The following is a 13194-nucleotide window of genomic DNA, read 5'->3' as shown; positions in this document are numbered from 1 at the left end:
ACACAATTCCTTCCAGTCCTTATCTTCCTGCCCATAATACTCAGCACTGTTCGTTCAGGGAGTTTATCTGACCTGTGTTTAGTTTCTCTCCTGATCTGAATCCTGTTCAGTTGCCTTCTGTCAGATACAGATAACAATTCACTACAAAGTATTACACATGAACATTTTATTTACAGTAAAGTTAATTTGTCCAATTACTTTTGAGTCCCTCAAATGAGGAGGCTTTGTAGAAAAATAGTTGCAATTCCTAAACGTTTTACAGGATATTTTTGTTCAACCCCTTTAATTATTATTATTATTATTATTAATAAACCTCAAAGTCTCCACTTCAAGTACATCTCAGTTGTTTTATTTTAAATCCAAATTAGTGGCCTGCAGAGCTGAAATCACAAAGATTCAGTTACTGTCCAAATATTTCTGGACCTAACCGTATTCATAAATTTACACTATATGAACAAATATTGCATCTCCTGCTCCCCAAAAAACCATAAAATATTCTCCTGCCCCTTTTCCTAACTCCCAATCCCAAAACAGACAAGGACATTCGGAGTTGCCAATCCTCCCTCTTGTAGACTTCTGGAGATAAAGCATCTTCAGCCTCGGCTCTTTACTTCTCCTACAAACAACATGGTGAGAAAACGAAACACTTTCTATAATCAGTTACTTATTAGTTTTTTTTTTAAGGGAAATTACAATAAAATGCCCCTAATCCCTTTTTCTCCGTCTCCCATTCCATAATGCTGGGGTAAGATTATCTCTACAGAGACCCCTGTACAGGAATATTAGGGCTCCAGCGACATCACATCTATTATACAGAGAATAGCGCTATCTCCATAGCTCTGTACACAAGGACATAGAGATCAGACAAGGTCCTCATATTCAGGCAGCTTCTATTTTACTCCAACCCTCTTTATAAGAACAAGATCAGAGTCTCATTATACCGAGCAGAGAAGCTCCAGGGACAAAGACCCCGTCTGCTCCTAACACGCCGGGGGCCCGGAGTATCCAGCCACGGGGCCTGGATTCTCTCATTTGTGGCCCCAGCGTTTCTTGTAGAATAAATCCCTTTCTCATCCAGTCCTGTAGTAATGACTTTGTTTTCAGGTTTTGTAGGAGGGTTCGTCTGACTCCATCTTATGTTATCAATATCTGTGCGAGAAACAAGAGACGTCCGAGCGCAGTTTTACCGAGTGTCCAGTGTCAGTTCTTCTACAGTCTGATAAAGAGCCGCGGGGACTGCAACCGAACCTGGGAGTATACAGCTGTATACAGCGTACACACACGGCTCTGTACACACAAGGCTCCGCTCCATACACACAGAGCTCCGCTCCGACCACACACGGCTCCGCTCCGTACACCTCATACACACGCGGCTCTGCTCCGTACACCTCGTACACGCGTGGCTCTGCTCCGTACACCTCATACGCGCGCGGCTCCGCTCCGTACACCTCGTACGCACGCGGATCCGCTCCGTACACCTCGTACGCACACGGCTCCTCTCCGTACACCTCTTACGCACACGGCTCCTCTCCGTACACCTCGTACGCACACGGCTCCGCTCCGTACACCTCGTACACAAGCGGCTCCGCTCCGTACACCTCGTACACGCGCGGCTCTGCTCCGTACACCTCGTCCACACGCGGCTCCGCTCCGTACACCTCGTACGCACGCGGCTCCGCTCCGTACACCTTGTACGCACACGGCTCCGCTCCGTACACCTCGTACACACGCGGCTCCGCTCCCTACACCTCGTACACACGCGGCTCTGCTCCGTACACCTCGTCCACACGCGGCTCCGCTCCGTACACCTCGTACGCACGCGGCTCCGCTCCGTACACCTCGTACGCACGCGGCTCCACTCCGTACACCTCGTACACGCGCGGCTCCTCTCCGTACACCTCGTACACACGCGGCTCTGCTCCGTACACCTCGTACACGCGCGGCTCCTCTCCGTACACCTCGTACGCACACGGCTCCGCTCCGTACACCTCGTACACAAGCGGCTCCGCTCCGTACACCTCATACACGCGCGGCTCCGCTCCGTACACCTCGTACACGCGCGGCTCTGCTCCATACACCTCGTCCACACGCGGCTCCGCTCCGTACACCTCGTACGCACACGGCTCCGCTCCGTACACCTCGTACACACGCGGCTCCACTCCCTACACCTCGTACACGCGCGGCTCTGCTCCGTACACCTCGTACACACGCGGCTCCGCTCCGTACGCCTCGCACACACGGCTCCGCTCCGTACGCCTCATACACGCGCGGCTCCGCTCCGTACGCCTCGTACACGCGCGGCTCCGCTCCGTACGCCTCGTACACGCGCGGCTCCGCTCCGTACGCCTCGTATACGCGCGGCTCCGCTCCGTACGCCTCGTACACACGCGGCTCTGCTACATCCACACTGTAAACCCCTCCTGACCCCACACATAAACTTCAGCTCATCCAGCACCATGACAACCAGCACAGCAGAGTCCTGCATCCACTGAGGCCCCTGATCATGTGACCCCTGACTCCTCCCCTCCTGTGACCTCATCACAGCTCCTGTGGGCACAGAGCAGCCATATATGTGGTGGCGGCTCTGCTGGAGGTATGTGGAGATCCTAGATTCATAGAGCCGAATAGAACGATGTTCCTTCAGTCTGATTGTAATTGATCGTGATGTTTGTCCAATGTCCACTTTACCACAAGAGCACTTTAAGGAGTAAATCCCACCAGAAATGTAGCTGGTTAAAAAACACTGATATCCACAGGTGTCCCCTCTAATTGGTGGGAAAACTATCACCTTTAATAATCCTCCAACAGTTCTGACATGACAAACACAGAAAAGTGCATGAAGGAGATGTCATAGTCAGCAATTCAACTTGTGTTCCATCCATACAAGACTAGAGAATACAACATCTACACCTCTATCTCCTGATATGTTTTCCCCCATGGTCTTCAGTAATTGTATTATTACACTGGATCTTTATGATGTTACATTGGCTCATCATCTTCTCATTCAGGTCCCTGCAATATCTGATCCTCTCAGTGAAGATCTTCTGTATAACAAAATTTTTCTGAAACACCCATCAAGAATGGATATGGACAGAGACAAGATGGCGGAGAGGATATTACACCTCACCCTAGAGATCCTTTTCCGGCTTACTGGAGAGGTGAGAGATTCTGATGACGTCACATTACATCATTCTTATCTATGGGAATAACAGATGGACAGAACTGGAGAGGTGAGGACTCTGGAAATGTCTGTAGTGAGATTTATTAATGTGTCTCTCCATAACCAGGATTACACAGTAGTGAAGAAGACCTCTAGTGAGCGCTGTCAGGACCCTGTGTCTGAGGGATGGGAAAGACCCCTGAACCCAATCACATGGCCTCCATCTCAACCCCTGATACATGAGGACATCAATGACCAGAAGATCCTAGATCTCACCTACAAGATGATTGAGCTGCTGACTGGAGAGGTGACACTGCTGGGAATGCTGGGATATTATACAGTAACACTATGGAGGGATCGGGGAGATAACAGTATCCTTGTATGTGTCAGGTTCCTATAAAATGTCAGGATGTCGCTGTCTATTTCTCCATGGAGGAGTGGGAGTATTTAGAAGGACACAAAGATCTGTACAAGGACGTCATGATGGAGGTTCCCCAGCCCCTCACATCACCAGGTAATAGGACTAAATACAAACGGCCTATAATTATCTGTATGTCAAGAATGAATTCAGTCTCTGTATGTGTTTCCTCCAGATCTATCCAGTAAGAGGACGACACCAGAGAGATGTCCCCGTCATCTTCTTCCACAGGACTGTAAACAAGAAGATCCCAATGTTCCTCAGGATCATCAGGTAGATGGAGAGAAGGTGTCATGAGATCTCCCCTATGATGTGTAGACGGCTGTGAAGGTCTTGTGCTCAGTCTTGTTTTATCCACCAGTATTATATGTTTTATACTTGTGTAATGAGAACGGTGGAGATGGCAGGATTAGAGCTGATCATAGATGTGACTTCTCCATCTGTCTGTGACTTTTACAATATTTGTTTCAGGGTGAAGATCTGACCCATATTAATACTACAGAGACATATGTGAGGGGTGATGAGCGGTGTAAAGAGGAGATTCCTACATATGACCACCCAGGTGAGTAGTAACCACTAAATGCAGAGAAGTCACAGATTCTTCTCAGTCACCGGCTGTCGCTGCTTTATTGGTGATGTAGTCCGGACGTATCACAATCGTGTAATCACCATTTTGCCTCTAGACCACAACATTCTCCTCCATCCAAAACTGTTCAAATGACTTTGGGCATTGAAAGCCCTTTTCTATAGAAGAAGATCCACTTACCCCCTGGGACTAGATGATGCTGACCGTTACCTGCCCAGATCTGTAAACTACAAAGCCAAATGACAGTGTACGTAGAATGTGCTGACAAGTTAGAAAATCAGTTGAAGAAAAATATTATGATGGGCCTGTAAGAGAAAGTGGAGGGTAATGATGGTGTTCCTTCCTAGATCCCTGATATCTTATTGGATGAATCTACCTTCTCCCCCTTCTGTGCTGCGGAATGTGCTCATATGGTCCCTACAAGACCAGGTCCAGTCTTTATGACCAAACTAACCTTTTTCTTCACAGTTTTTGACTACAGTATTTTGTGCCCAAAGTACTCTGATTGAACCCCTTCCTGCAGCCAGTTTTGTGTTCCTAATCAGGGCTCATTTTTCGAATCTGACGTGTGTCACTTTATGTGGTGATAACTTTGGAATTCTTCACAAAGGATAATAGGAAACAAATGGACCTTACAGATTATTTTCCAACTTCTCTTGAATCCGACAATACCCTATATACGGTTGTACACTACTGTCTGGGCACATGGCAGGTTAAGAAGGGAAGAAGCGACATTTAGCTATTTGTATGCAGATCTTGCTGGAATAGTTTGCAGACACAATGTATTGGGGTCACTGTTCATGGTCACCTGGCAGCTCAAAAGACGGCCACCACGAACAGGCTTGGCGCTATCTACTCCATGTTCTTAGTGTTTTCTTACGCCCTAATCTTAGTGGCTGGATAGATCCTGCGTCACCCAGAACTTTTGGTTCTGACTTCTCCATTACCAGCGACGCCTGCAGAATGAATAAGGCGTCTGGTGACAGAAGCAGACTTCACGGGAACAGATCCCAGAGAAGATGGGACACACCATTTGCAGAATCTCTAATATGACAAAATGGCAGAAAACCAGAACAGTAGAAAGCCCCATAAAGTGACTCCATTTTGGAAATTATAACCCTCAGTGAAATAATCTATAGGAGTAGTGACTATTTTGACTCCACATACACTTTCCGGAAATTAGCACTCAGTGGATGTTGGAGAATGAATCTTGTACATTTGCCATGTTATTACCAAACACATAGTGCCCAGATTGTGCTCCAGGAGACACACACCGTAAAGTAAGTGGGTTCTTCTCACTATAGTAATATCATATACTGTACATGGATGCTAAATGTGGTTTGGGCGCACTGCAAGGCTCGGAAGCGAGGGGGGAGATTTGACTTTGGGAGGGCTGATATTGCTGGATTGGTTTATGGAAGCCATGTTGATTCTCAAGAGCCTTTGAGCCACTAATGATGTGGAAACCTCTGTTTTTCCACTGTCAGATGATGGACCTGAGTGGAGACTTGTTTTTTATGAGATGAGTAGAAGTTTTTATTGGTATTATTTTTGCCTACGTAATATTGGTGGCTTTTTATTCCATATTTTGGAGGCAGAATGAACAAATAGTTGAACACCACGGTCTACTGGTTCATCCTATGAGGTTTTCTATTAGACTGTGATCTGTCAGTGTCTTAGTGAATAATTCCATATTTTTGCATAACTTGCCGTTTTTACGGATAGCTTAAGTAGAAATGTTAACCCCTTTCTGACGTATGACCTAATAGTACGTCATGGTGACCTGGGCCGATTTGACCAATGACGTACTATTAGGTACACAAGCGGTGGGAGGCGATCGCCGCCGGGTATCAGCTGATAGTCACAGCTGACACCCGGTACTATGTGCAGGGAGCGGTCCTGAACCGCTCCCGGCACATTAACCCCCTCAATGCTGCGATCGAAGTCGATCGCAACATTGCAGTGGCAAGGGGAGGTGATCGCGATACTCACCTCCTCTTCCGCCCTCCAGCGCTGTCTGCCGCGGCTTCCTGGATGTTGCCATGACGACTCGATGTCGTCATGACAACATCCGGGTCACCAGACAGCAGGAAGATTCTTTGGGCATGCGCAGTGCATCACCAAAGAATGTTCTCCCTGTGCAGCACTGACAGCCTGCATAGCACAGGGATGGTGCTGCATTCCTGTGCTATACAGGCGATCAGAATAAAAAAAGTGAAAGTCCCAGAGTGGGACATAGAATAAAAGTCCACAAAGTGTTAAAAAAAATTTAGAAAAATTGTAAAAATATTTAAAAAAAATAAAAAAAATAATCCACCAAAAATAAAAATAATGTACCCATCAATATATATTATGAAAAAAAAACAATAGAAGTACGCATATTTGGTATCGCTGCGTCCAGAACGACCTGACCTATAAAACTGTCCCACTCGCTAGCCCCTTCAGTGAACATGGTAAAAAAAAAACGAAGCAAAAAACAATGCTTTATCATCATACTGTCAAACAAAAAATGAAATAACACGCGATCAAAAACACGAATATAAATAAAAATGTTACTGCTGAAAACGTCATCTTGTCCTGCAAAAAACAAGCCACCATACAGCTCCATCAGCCGAAAAATAAAAAAGTTATAGCTCTCAGAATAAAGCGATGCAAAAAAATATTTTTTTCTATAAAATAGCTTTTATTGTGTAAAAGCGCCAAAACATAGAAATACGATATAAATGTGGTACCGCTGTAAACGTACTGACCCGAAGAATAAAGCTGACTTATCAATTTTACCACACGCGGAACTGAATAAAAAAATAAACAATTCTGGAATTGCTGGTTTTTGTTTATTCTGCCTCCCAAAAATTGGAATAGAAAGCGATCAAAAAATGTCACGTGCCTGAAAATGTCACCAATAAAAATTTCAACTCATCCCGCAAAAAACAAGCCCTCATATGACTCTGTAGGCCAAAATATAGAAAAATTATAGCTCTCAAAGTATGGTGATGCAAAAACTAGGTTTTGCAAAAAAATGCAACTCGATATGATTCTAGTATCGCTGCAATCGCACCGACCCGTAGAATAAAGTCGTCTAATCACTTATACTGCACGAGGAACGGCGTAAAAAATAAACTCTTGGCTTAGGGTTGGGCTAGGGTTAGGGTTGTGATGGGGTTGGGATTTTTTTCAAAAGTAAAAAAAAAAAAGATGATGATATGGCGACTAGTATTGAGCGCAAGTGCTCGCTACTTGAGTTTGCATCGGGTGCTCGGGTATGCACGGACTATCGCAGGTGCTCAAGTGACATGCTCGAGTCTCTTCCCCATATGCTTCATGGCCAAAAAAAACCTCGCGGAGATTGCCTGCCATGCACAAGCGATCCCCGCATGTTTTTTTTGGGGGTGTCTAATAACCATGATACATGGTGCATACCCGTGTACCTGATGCAAACTCAAGTAGCAAGTACTCGCCCTCAAGACTAATGACAACTTATTCAATATGATGACCAAATGTTATCAAATTCTGTGTCATACCTCTGGATTCAAAATGTTCACTATACCCCTTGATAAAATCCTTGAGGGTGGTAGTTTCCAAAATGGGGTCACTTGTGGGGGGGGGGGTTCCACTGTTTAGGCACATCAGGGGCTCTCCAAACGCAACATGGCATCCGCTAATTTTTCAAGCAAATTTTACAAACAAAAAGTCAAATGGCGCTCCTTCCCTTCCGAACCCTGCCGTGTGCCCAAAAAGTGGTTATCCCCCACATATGGGGTATCTGCTTACTCAGGAGAAATAGCACAACAAACTGCATGGTGCAATTTCTCCTGTTAGCCTTATGAAAATGCAAAATTGGGGACTGAAAAACATTTTTGTGGGAAAAATTTGAAAATTTTATTTTTACGTCTCAATGTTCTAAATTTCTGTGAAGCACCTGGGGGTTCAAGGTGCTCACCACACATCTAGATAAGTTCCCTGAGGGGTCTAGTTTCCAAAATGGTGTCACTTGTGGGGGGTTTCCACTGTTTAGGCACATCAGGGGCTTTCCAAACGCAACATGGCGTCCGCTAATTATTCAAGCAAATTTTACATTCAAAAAGTCAAATGGCGCTCCTTCTCTTCCGAGCTCTGCCGTGTGCCCAAACAGTGGTTTTTCCCCATGTATGGGGTATCTGCATGCTCAGGGGAAATTGCACAACAAATTTTGGGGTCCACTTTTTCCTGTTAGCCCTGCAAAAATAAAAAAATTGGGTTTAAAGTAACATTTTTGTGAAAAAAGTTAAATGTTAATTTTTTTCTTCCGCATTCCAAAAATTCCTGTGAAGCACCTGAAGGGTTAATAAAGTTCTTGAATGTGGTTTTGAGCACCTTGAGGGGTGCAATTTTTAGAATGGTGTCACTTTTGGGTATTTTCTGTCATAACGACCCATCAAAGTGACTTCAAATGTGAAGTGGTCCCTAAAAAAAATGGTTTTGTAAATTTTGTTGTAAAAATGAGAAATCGCTGGTCAACTTGTAACCCTTATAGCTCCCTAATGAAAAAAAATTTTGGTTCCAAAATTGTGCTGATATAAAGTAGACATGTTGGAAATGTTATTTATTAACTATTTTGTGTGACATACAGTACAGACCAAAAGTTTGGACACACCTTCTCATTTAAAGATTTTTCTGTCTTTTCATGACTATGAAAATTGTACATTCACACTGAAGGCATCAAAACTATGAATTAACACATGTGGAATTATATACTTAACAAAAAAGTGTGAAACAACTGAAAATATGTCTTATACTCTAGGTTCTTCAAAGTAGCCACCTTTTGCTTTGACTGCTTTGCACACTCTTGGCATTCTCTTGATGAGCTTCAAGAGGTAGTCACCGGAAATAGTTTTCACTTCGCAGGTGTGCCCTGTCAGGTTTAATAAGTGGGATTTCTTGCCTTATAAATGGGGTGGGGACCATCAGTTGTGTTGTGCAGAAGTCTGGTGGATACACAGCTGATATTCCTATTGAATAGACTGTTAGAATTTGTATTATTTAAAGAAAAAAGCAGCTAAGTAAAGAAAAACGAGTGGCCATCATTACTTTAAGAAATGAAGGTCAGTCAGTGCGAAAAATTGGGAAAACTTTGAAAGTGTCCCCAAGTGCAGTTGCAAAAACCATCAAGCGCTACAAAGAAACTGGCTCACATGAGGACCACCCCAGGAAAGGAAGACCAAGAGTCACCTCTGCTTCTGAGGATAAGTTTATCCGAGTCACCAGCCTCAGAAATCGCAGGTTAACAGCAGCTCAGAGACAGGTCAATGCCACACAGAGTTCTAGCAGCAGACACATCTCTTCAACAACTGTTAAGAGGAGACTTTGTGCAGCAGGCCTTCATGGTAAAATAGCTGCTAGGAAACCACAGCTAAGGACAGTCAACAAGCAGAAGAGACTTGTTTGGGCTAAAGAACACAAGGAATGGACATTAGACCAGTGGAAATCTGGGCTTTGGTCTGATGAGTCCAAATTTGAGATCTTGGTTCCAACCACCGTGTCTTTGTGCGACGCAGAAAAGGTTAACGGATGGACTCTACATGCCTGGTTCTCACCGTGAAGTATGGAGGAGGAGGTGTGATGGTGTGGGGGTGCTTTGCTGGTGACACTGTTGGGGATTTATTTAAAATTGAAGGCATACTGAACCAGCATGGCTACCTCAGCATCTTGCAGCAGCGTGCTATTCCATCCGGTTTGCGTTTAGTTGGACCATCATTTATTTTTCAACAGGACAATGACCCCAAACACACCTCCAGGCTGTGTAAGGGCTATTTGACCAAGAAGGAGAGTGATGGGGTGCTACGCCAGAAGACCTGGCCTCCACAGTCACCAGACCTGAACCCAATCGAGATGGTTTGGGGTGAGCTGGACCGCAGAGTGAAGGCAAAATGGCCAACTAGTGCTAAGCATCTCTGGGAACTCCTTCAAGATTGTTGGAAGACCATTTCCGGTGACTACCTCTTGAAGCTCATCAAGAGAATGCCAAGAGTGTGCAAAGTAGTCATCAAAGCAAAAGGTGGCTACTTTGAAGAACTTATAATATAAGACATATTTTCAGTTGTTTCACACTTTTTTGTTAAGTATATAATTCCACATGTGTTAATTCATAGTTTTGATGCCTTCAGTGTGAATGTACAATTTTCATAGTCATGAAAATACAGAAAAATCTTTAAATGAGAAGGTGTGTCCAAACTTTTGGTCTGTACTGTATCTCTCTGATTTAAGGGCATAAAAATTCAAATGTTTAAAATTGCATAATTTTCAAAATTTTTGCCAAATTTCCGTTTATTTCACAAATAAACGCAAGTGATATCGAAGAAATTTTACCACTATCATGAAGTACAATATGTCACGAAAAAACATTCTCAAAATCAGGGGGATCCGTTGAAGCGTTCCAGAGTAATTACCTCATAAAGTGACAGTAGTCAGAATAGTAAAAATTGGCCTGGTCATTAATGTGCAAACCACCCTCGGGGGTAAAGGGTTTCAAATATATAAAATTCAAAGATATTTTATTCTAAAATAATAATTGTTTTTATTCTTGGCAGATGACTGCACCAGGAGATCAGAGGGACAGCCGACATCTTCAATTTTTAAATCAGATGATCTTAAGATCCCACAATATAAAAATGAAGTGAATGCCATTACTCCAGATATACCATCATCCCTTCACAGCAAAGATCTGTCATCTGATCCTATGAAACAGGTCCTGTCTTCTGATTCATTACCAACTACTAAGGAAAATCAAAGTCACAAAATAAGCATTAAAAAACAAACTAATCGTAAAGCAAATAAGTCATTTTCAAGTTCAGAATATGGAAATAGTTTTCCCTTCGAAACGTCCTTTCTTAAACTTGAACAATTTCACACAGCAGAGAATAGATTTTTTTGTTCCAAGTGTGAGAAATGTTATAACCAGAAATCAGATCTTGTAAGACACCAGAGAAGTCACACAGGGGAGAAGCCATTTTCATGTTCAGAATGTGGGAAATGTTTTAACCAAAAATCTAATCTTAATTGCCACCAGAGAACTCACACAAGGGAGAAGCCTTTTTCATGTTCAGAATGTGGGAAATGTTTTAACCATAAATCGAATCTTAATTGCCACCAGAGAACCCACACAGGGGAGAAGCCTTTTTCATGTTCAGAATGTGGAAAATGTTTTAACCATAAATCAAATTTTATTAAGCACCAGAGAACCCACCCCGGAGAGAAGCCTTTTTCATGTTCAAAATGTGGGAAATGTTTTAACAATAACTCAGATTTTGTTAAACACCAGAGAATTCACACAGGGGAGAAGCCTTTTTCATGTTCTCAATGTGGGAAATGGTTTACACAGAAATCAACTCTTAATAAACATTGGAGAAGTCACACAGGGGAGAAGGCTTTTTCATGATCAGAATGTTGGATATGTGTTAGCATAAAAATGTATCTTCTTAAAGGGGTTGCCCACTACTAGGACAACCTCTTGTCATTCCTCATGTTTGACCTCGTTAACATAAAAACATTCATACTCACCTTCCTTGCGAGCGCCGTTGCAGCGGTGTCTGTACTCGTGTTCCCGCGGTTCGTGAGGTTGTTACATCACACGAGCCGCGCACCCAGTCAGCGCCAGCTTCACTGTCCCCACCTTGGATGTATTGAACATCAACAGGAAGCCAGGGGTTTGACTGCTCTCCGATTCCCTCTTAATGTTTGATTTGCCCGAAGTTGGGTACAGTGATGTCATCTTTTACTTTTTAAAAATTACAAAAAGTAAACTGGGCCCATGCAAAAGTTTGGGCACTGTGCATGGTTACTACCTAGTAGCCAGCCAAGAGTCTTTCAATTCTTGGTTGAGGGATTTTCATCCATTTTTCCTTGGAAAATTCTTCCAGTTCTGTGAGATTCCTGGGTCGTCTTGCATGCACTGCGATTGTGAGGTCTAGCCACATATGTTCAATGGTGTTCATATCAGGGGACGGAGGGCAGTTGTGAAACCTTTATCTTGCGCCTTTTGAGGAGTAGTCTATTGTAGATTTTGAGTTCTATTTTAACCTCATCGTTCCACAGGAATTGTTTCCAAAATGCATCAGGCTTGTTTTATATGTTCTTTTGCATACTTCTGATGCTGAATTTTATGGTGAGGATGCAGGACAGGTTATCTTCTGATAAATGTTCCATGAAGGTGATATTTGTGCATGCGTCTCTGAACAGTAGAACAATGAACCACAACTCCTGACCCTGCTAAATCTTTCTGAAGGTCTTTTGCAGTCAAGCAGGGGTTCTGATTTGCCTCTCTAGCAATACTACTAGTAGTTCTTACTGTAATGTTGCTTGGTCTTCCAGACTTTATCTTGACCTCCACTGTTCCTGTTAACTGTCATTTCTTAACTGAGGAAAGGGCAACTTGAAAACACTATGCTATCTTCTTAAAGTTTCCTGCTTTGTGCGCCTCCACCATTTTCATTTTTGGTGTACTAGGCAGGTGCTTAGAAGTTCCCATGGCTGCTGTTTTTTAGCATAAGGTTAGAAAAGGCTGGGTTTTTATAAAGCTGCGAAATTTGCGTCTCCTGGCCTTTCCTAATGGCGATAGGGAACAAGCTATAACCCTGACAGTCTAATTAAGGTCTGAAACCTTGGTCAAAGTTATCTGAGTACACAAATTTTCAAGGGTGCCCAAACTTTTGCATCAACCCATTTTCATTTTTGTAATTGCTAAATTGAAAAAAAAATGGACTATATACAGTATATATATTTTTGCCTAAAACACAAAGGAAATGTGTCATCTTTAACTTTAGCCCTTTAAGAGATTAGAATAATAGTCATTTTGACCAGGGGTGCACAAACTTTTGCATGCCACTGTATAGAAGTCTTTATATGGTAGATTATATTTAATTGTACATGAAGAGAAGGAGGTTGATTCCTCCTTTTTATACAAATCTCCAATTGATGTAATACCCAAAAGTTACCAATTTTTAAGTTCAAGATCTGGATTGCATTGCTCTAAAGTTTCTATAGGTGCTTTTATAC

General features: G+C 43.2%; 1 protein-coding gene across 1 annotated transcript; it reads left to right on the top strand.

The window, feature by feature from the left end:
- Positions 1-3211: 3211 nt before the first annotated feature.
- Positions 3212-12170, top strand: LOC141201640 (uncharacterized). The gene is made up of 5 exons (XM_073663661.1): positions 3212-3467; positions 3551-3674; positions 3754-3851; positions 4050-4140; positions 10731-12170. The coding sequence occupies exons 1-5, from the start codon at positions 3213-3215 to the stop codon at positions 11576-11578; spliced, it is 1416 nt and encodes a 471-aa protein (XP_073519762.1). The 5' UTR covers position 3212; the 3' UTR covers positions 11579-12170.
- Positions 12171-13194: the final 1024 nt, after the last annotated feature.

Source organism: Phyllobates terribilis, unplaced genomic scaffold (genome assembly GCF_046119375.1).
Source record: "Phyllobates terribilis strain yellow unplaced genomic scaffold, ASM4611937v1 Scaffold_120__1_contigs__length_5212024, whole genome shotgun sequence".
Classification (NCBI taxonomy): domain Eukaryota; kingdom Metazoa; phylum Chordata; class Amphibia; order Anura; family Dendrobatidae; genus Phyllobates; species Phyllobates terribilis.
The sequence above is the reverse complement of the archived record's forward strand: the minus strand, read 5'-3'. Positions and strand labels throughout refer to the sequence as shown.

Excerpts from the sequence above, each read along its gene's own strand:
- LOC141201640 (XM_073663661.1), top strand. The coding sequence starts at position 3,213 with ATGGACAGAACTGGAGAGGTGAGGACTCTGGAAATGTCTGTAGTGAGA. Across the intron at positions 3,675-3,753 it reads CCAGCCCCTCACATCACCAG|ATCTATCCAGTAAGAGGACG; the intron begins GTAATAGGACTA and ends TGTTTCCTCCAG. Across the intron at positions 3,852-4,049 it reads ATGTTCCTCAGGATCATCAG|GGTGAAGATCTGACCCATAT; the intron begins GTAGATGGAGAG and ends TATTTGTTTCAG.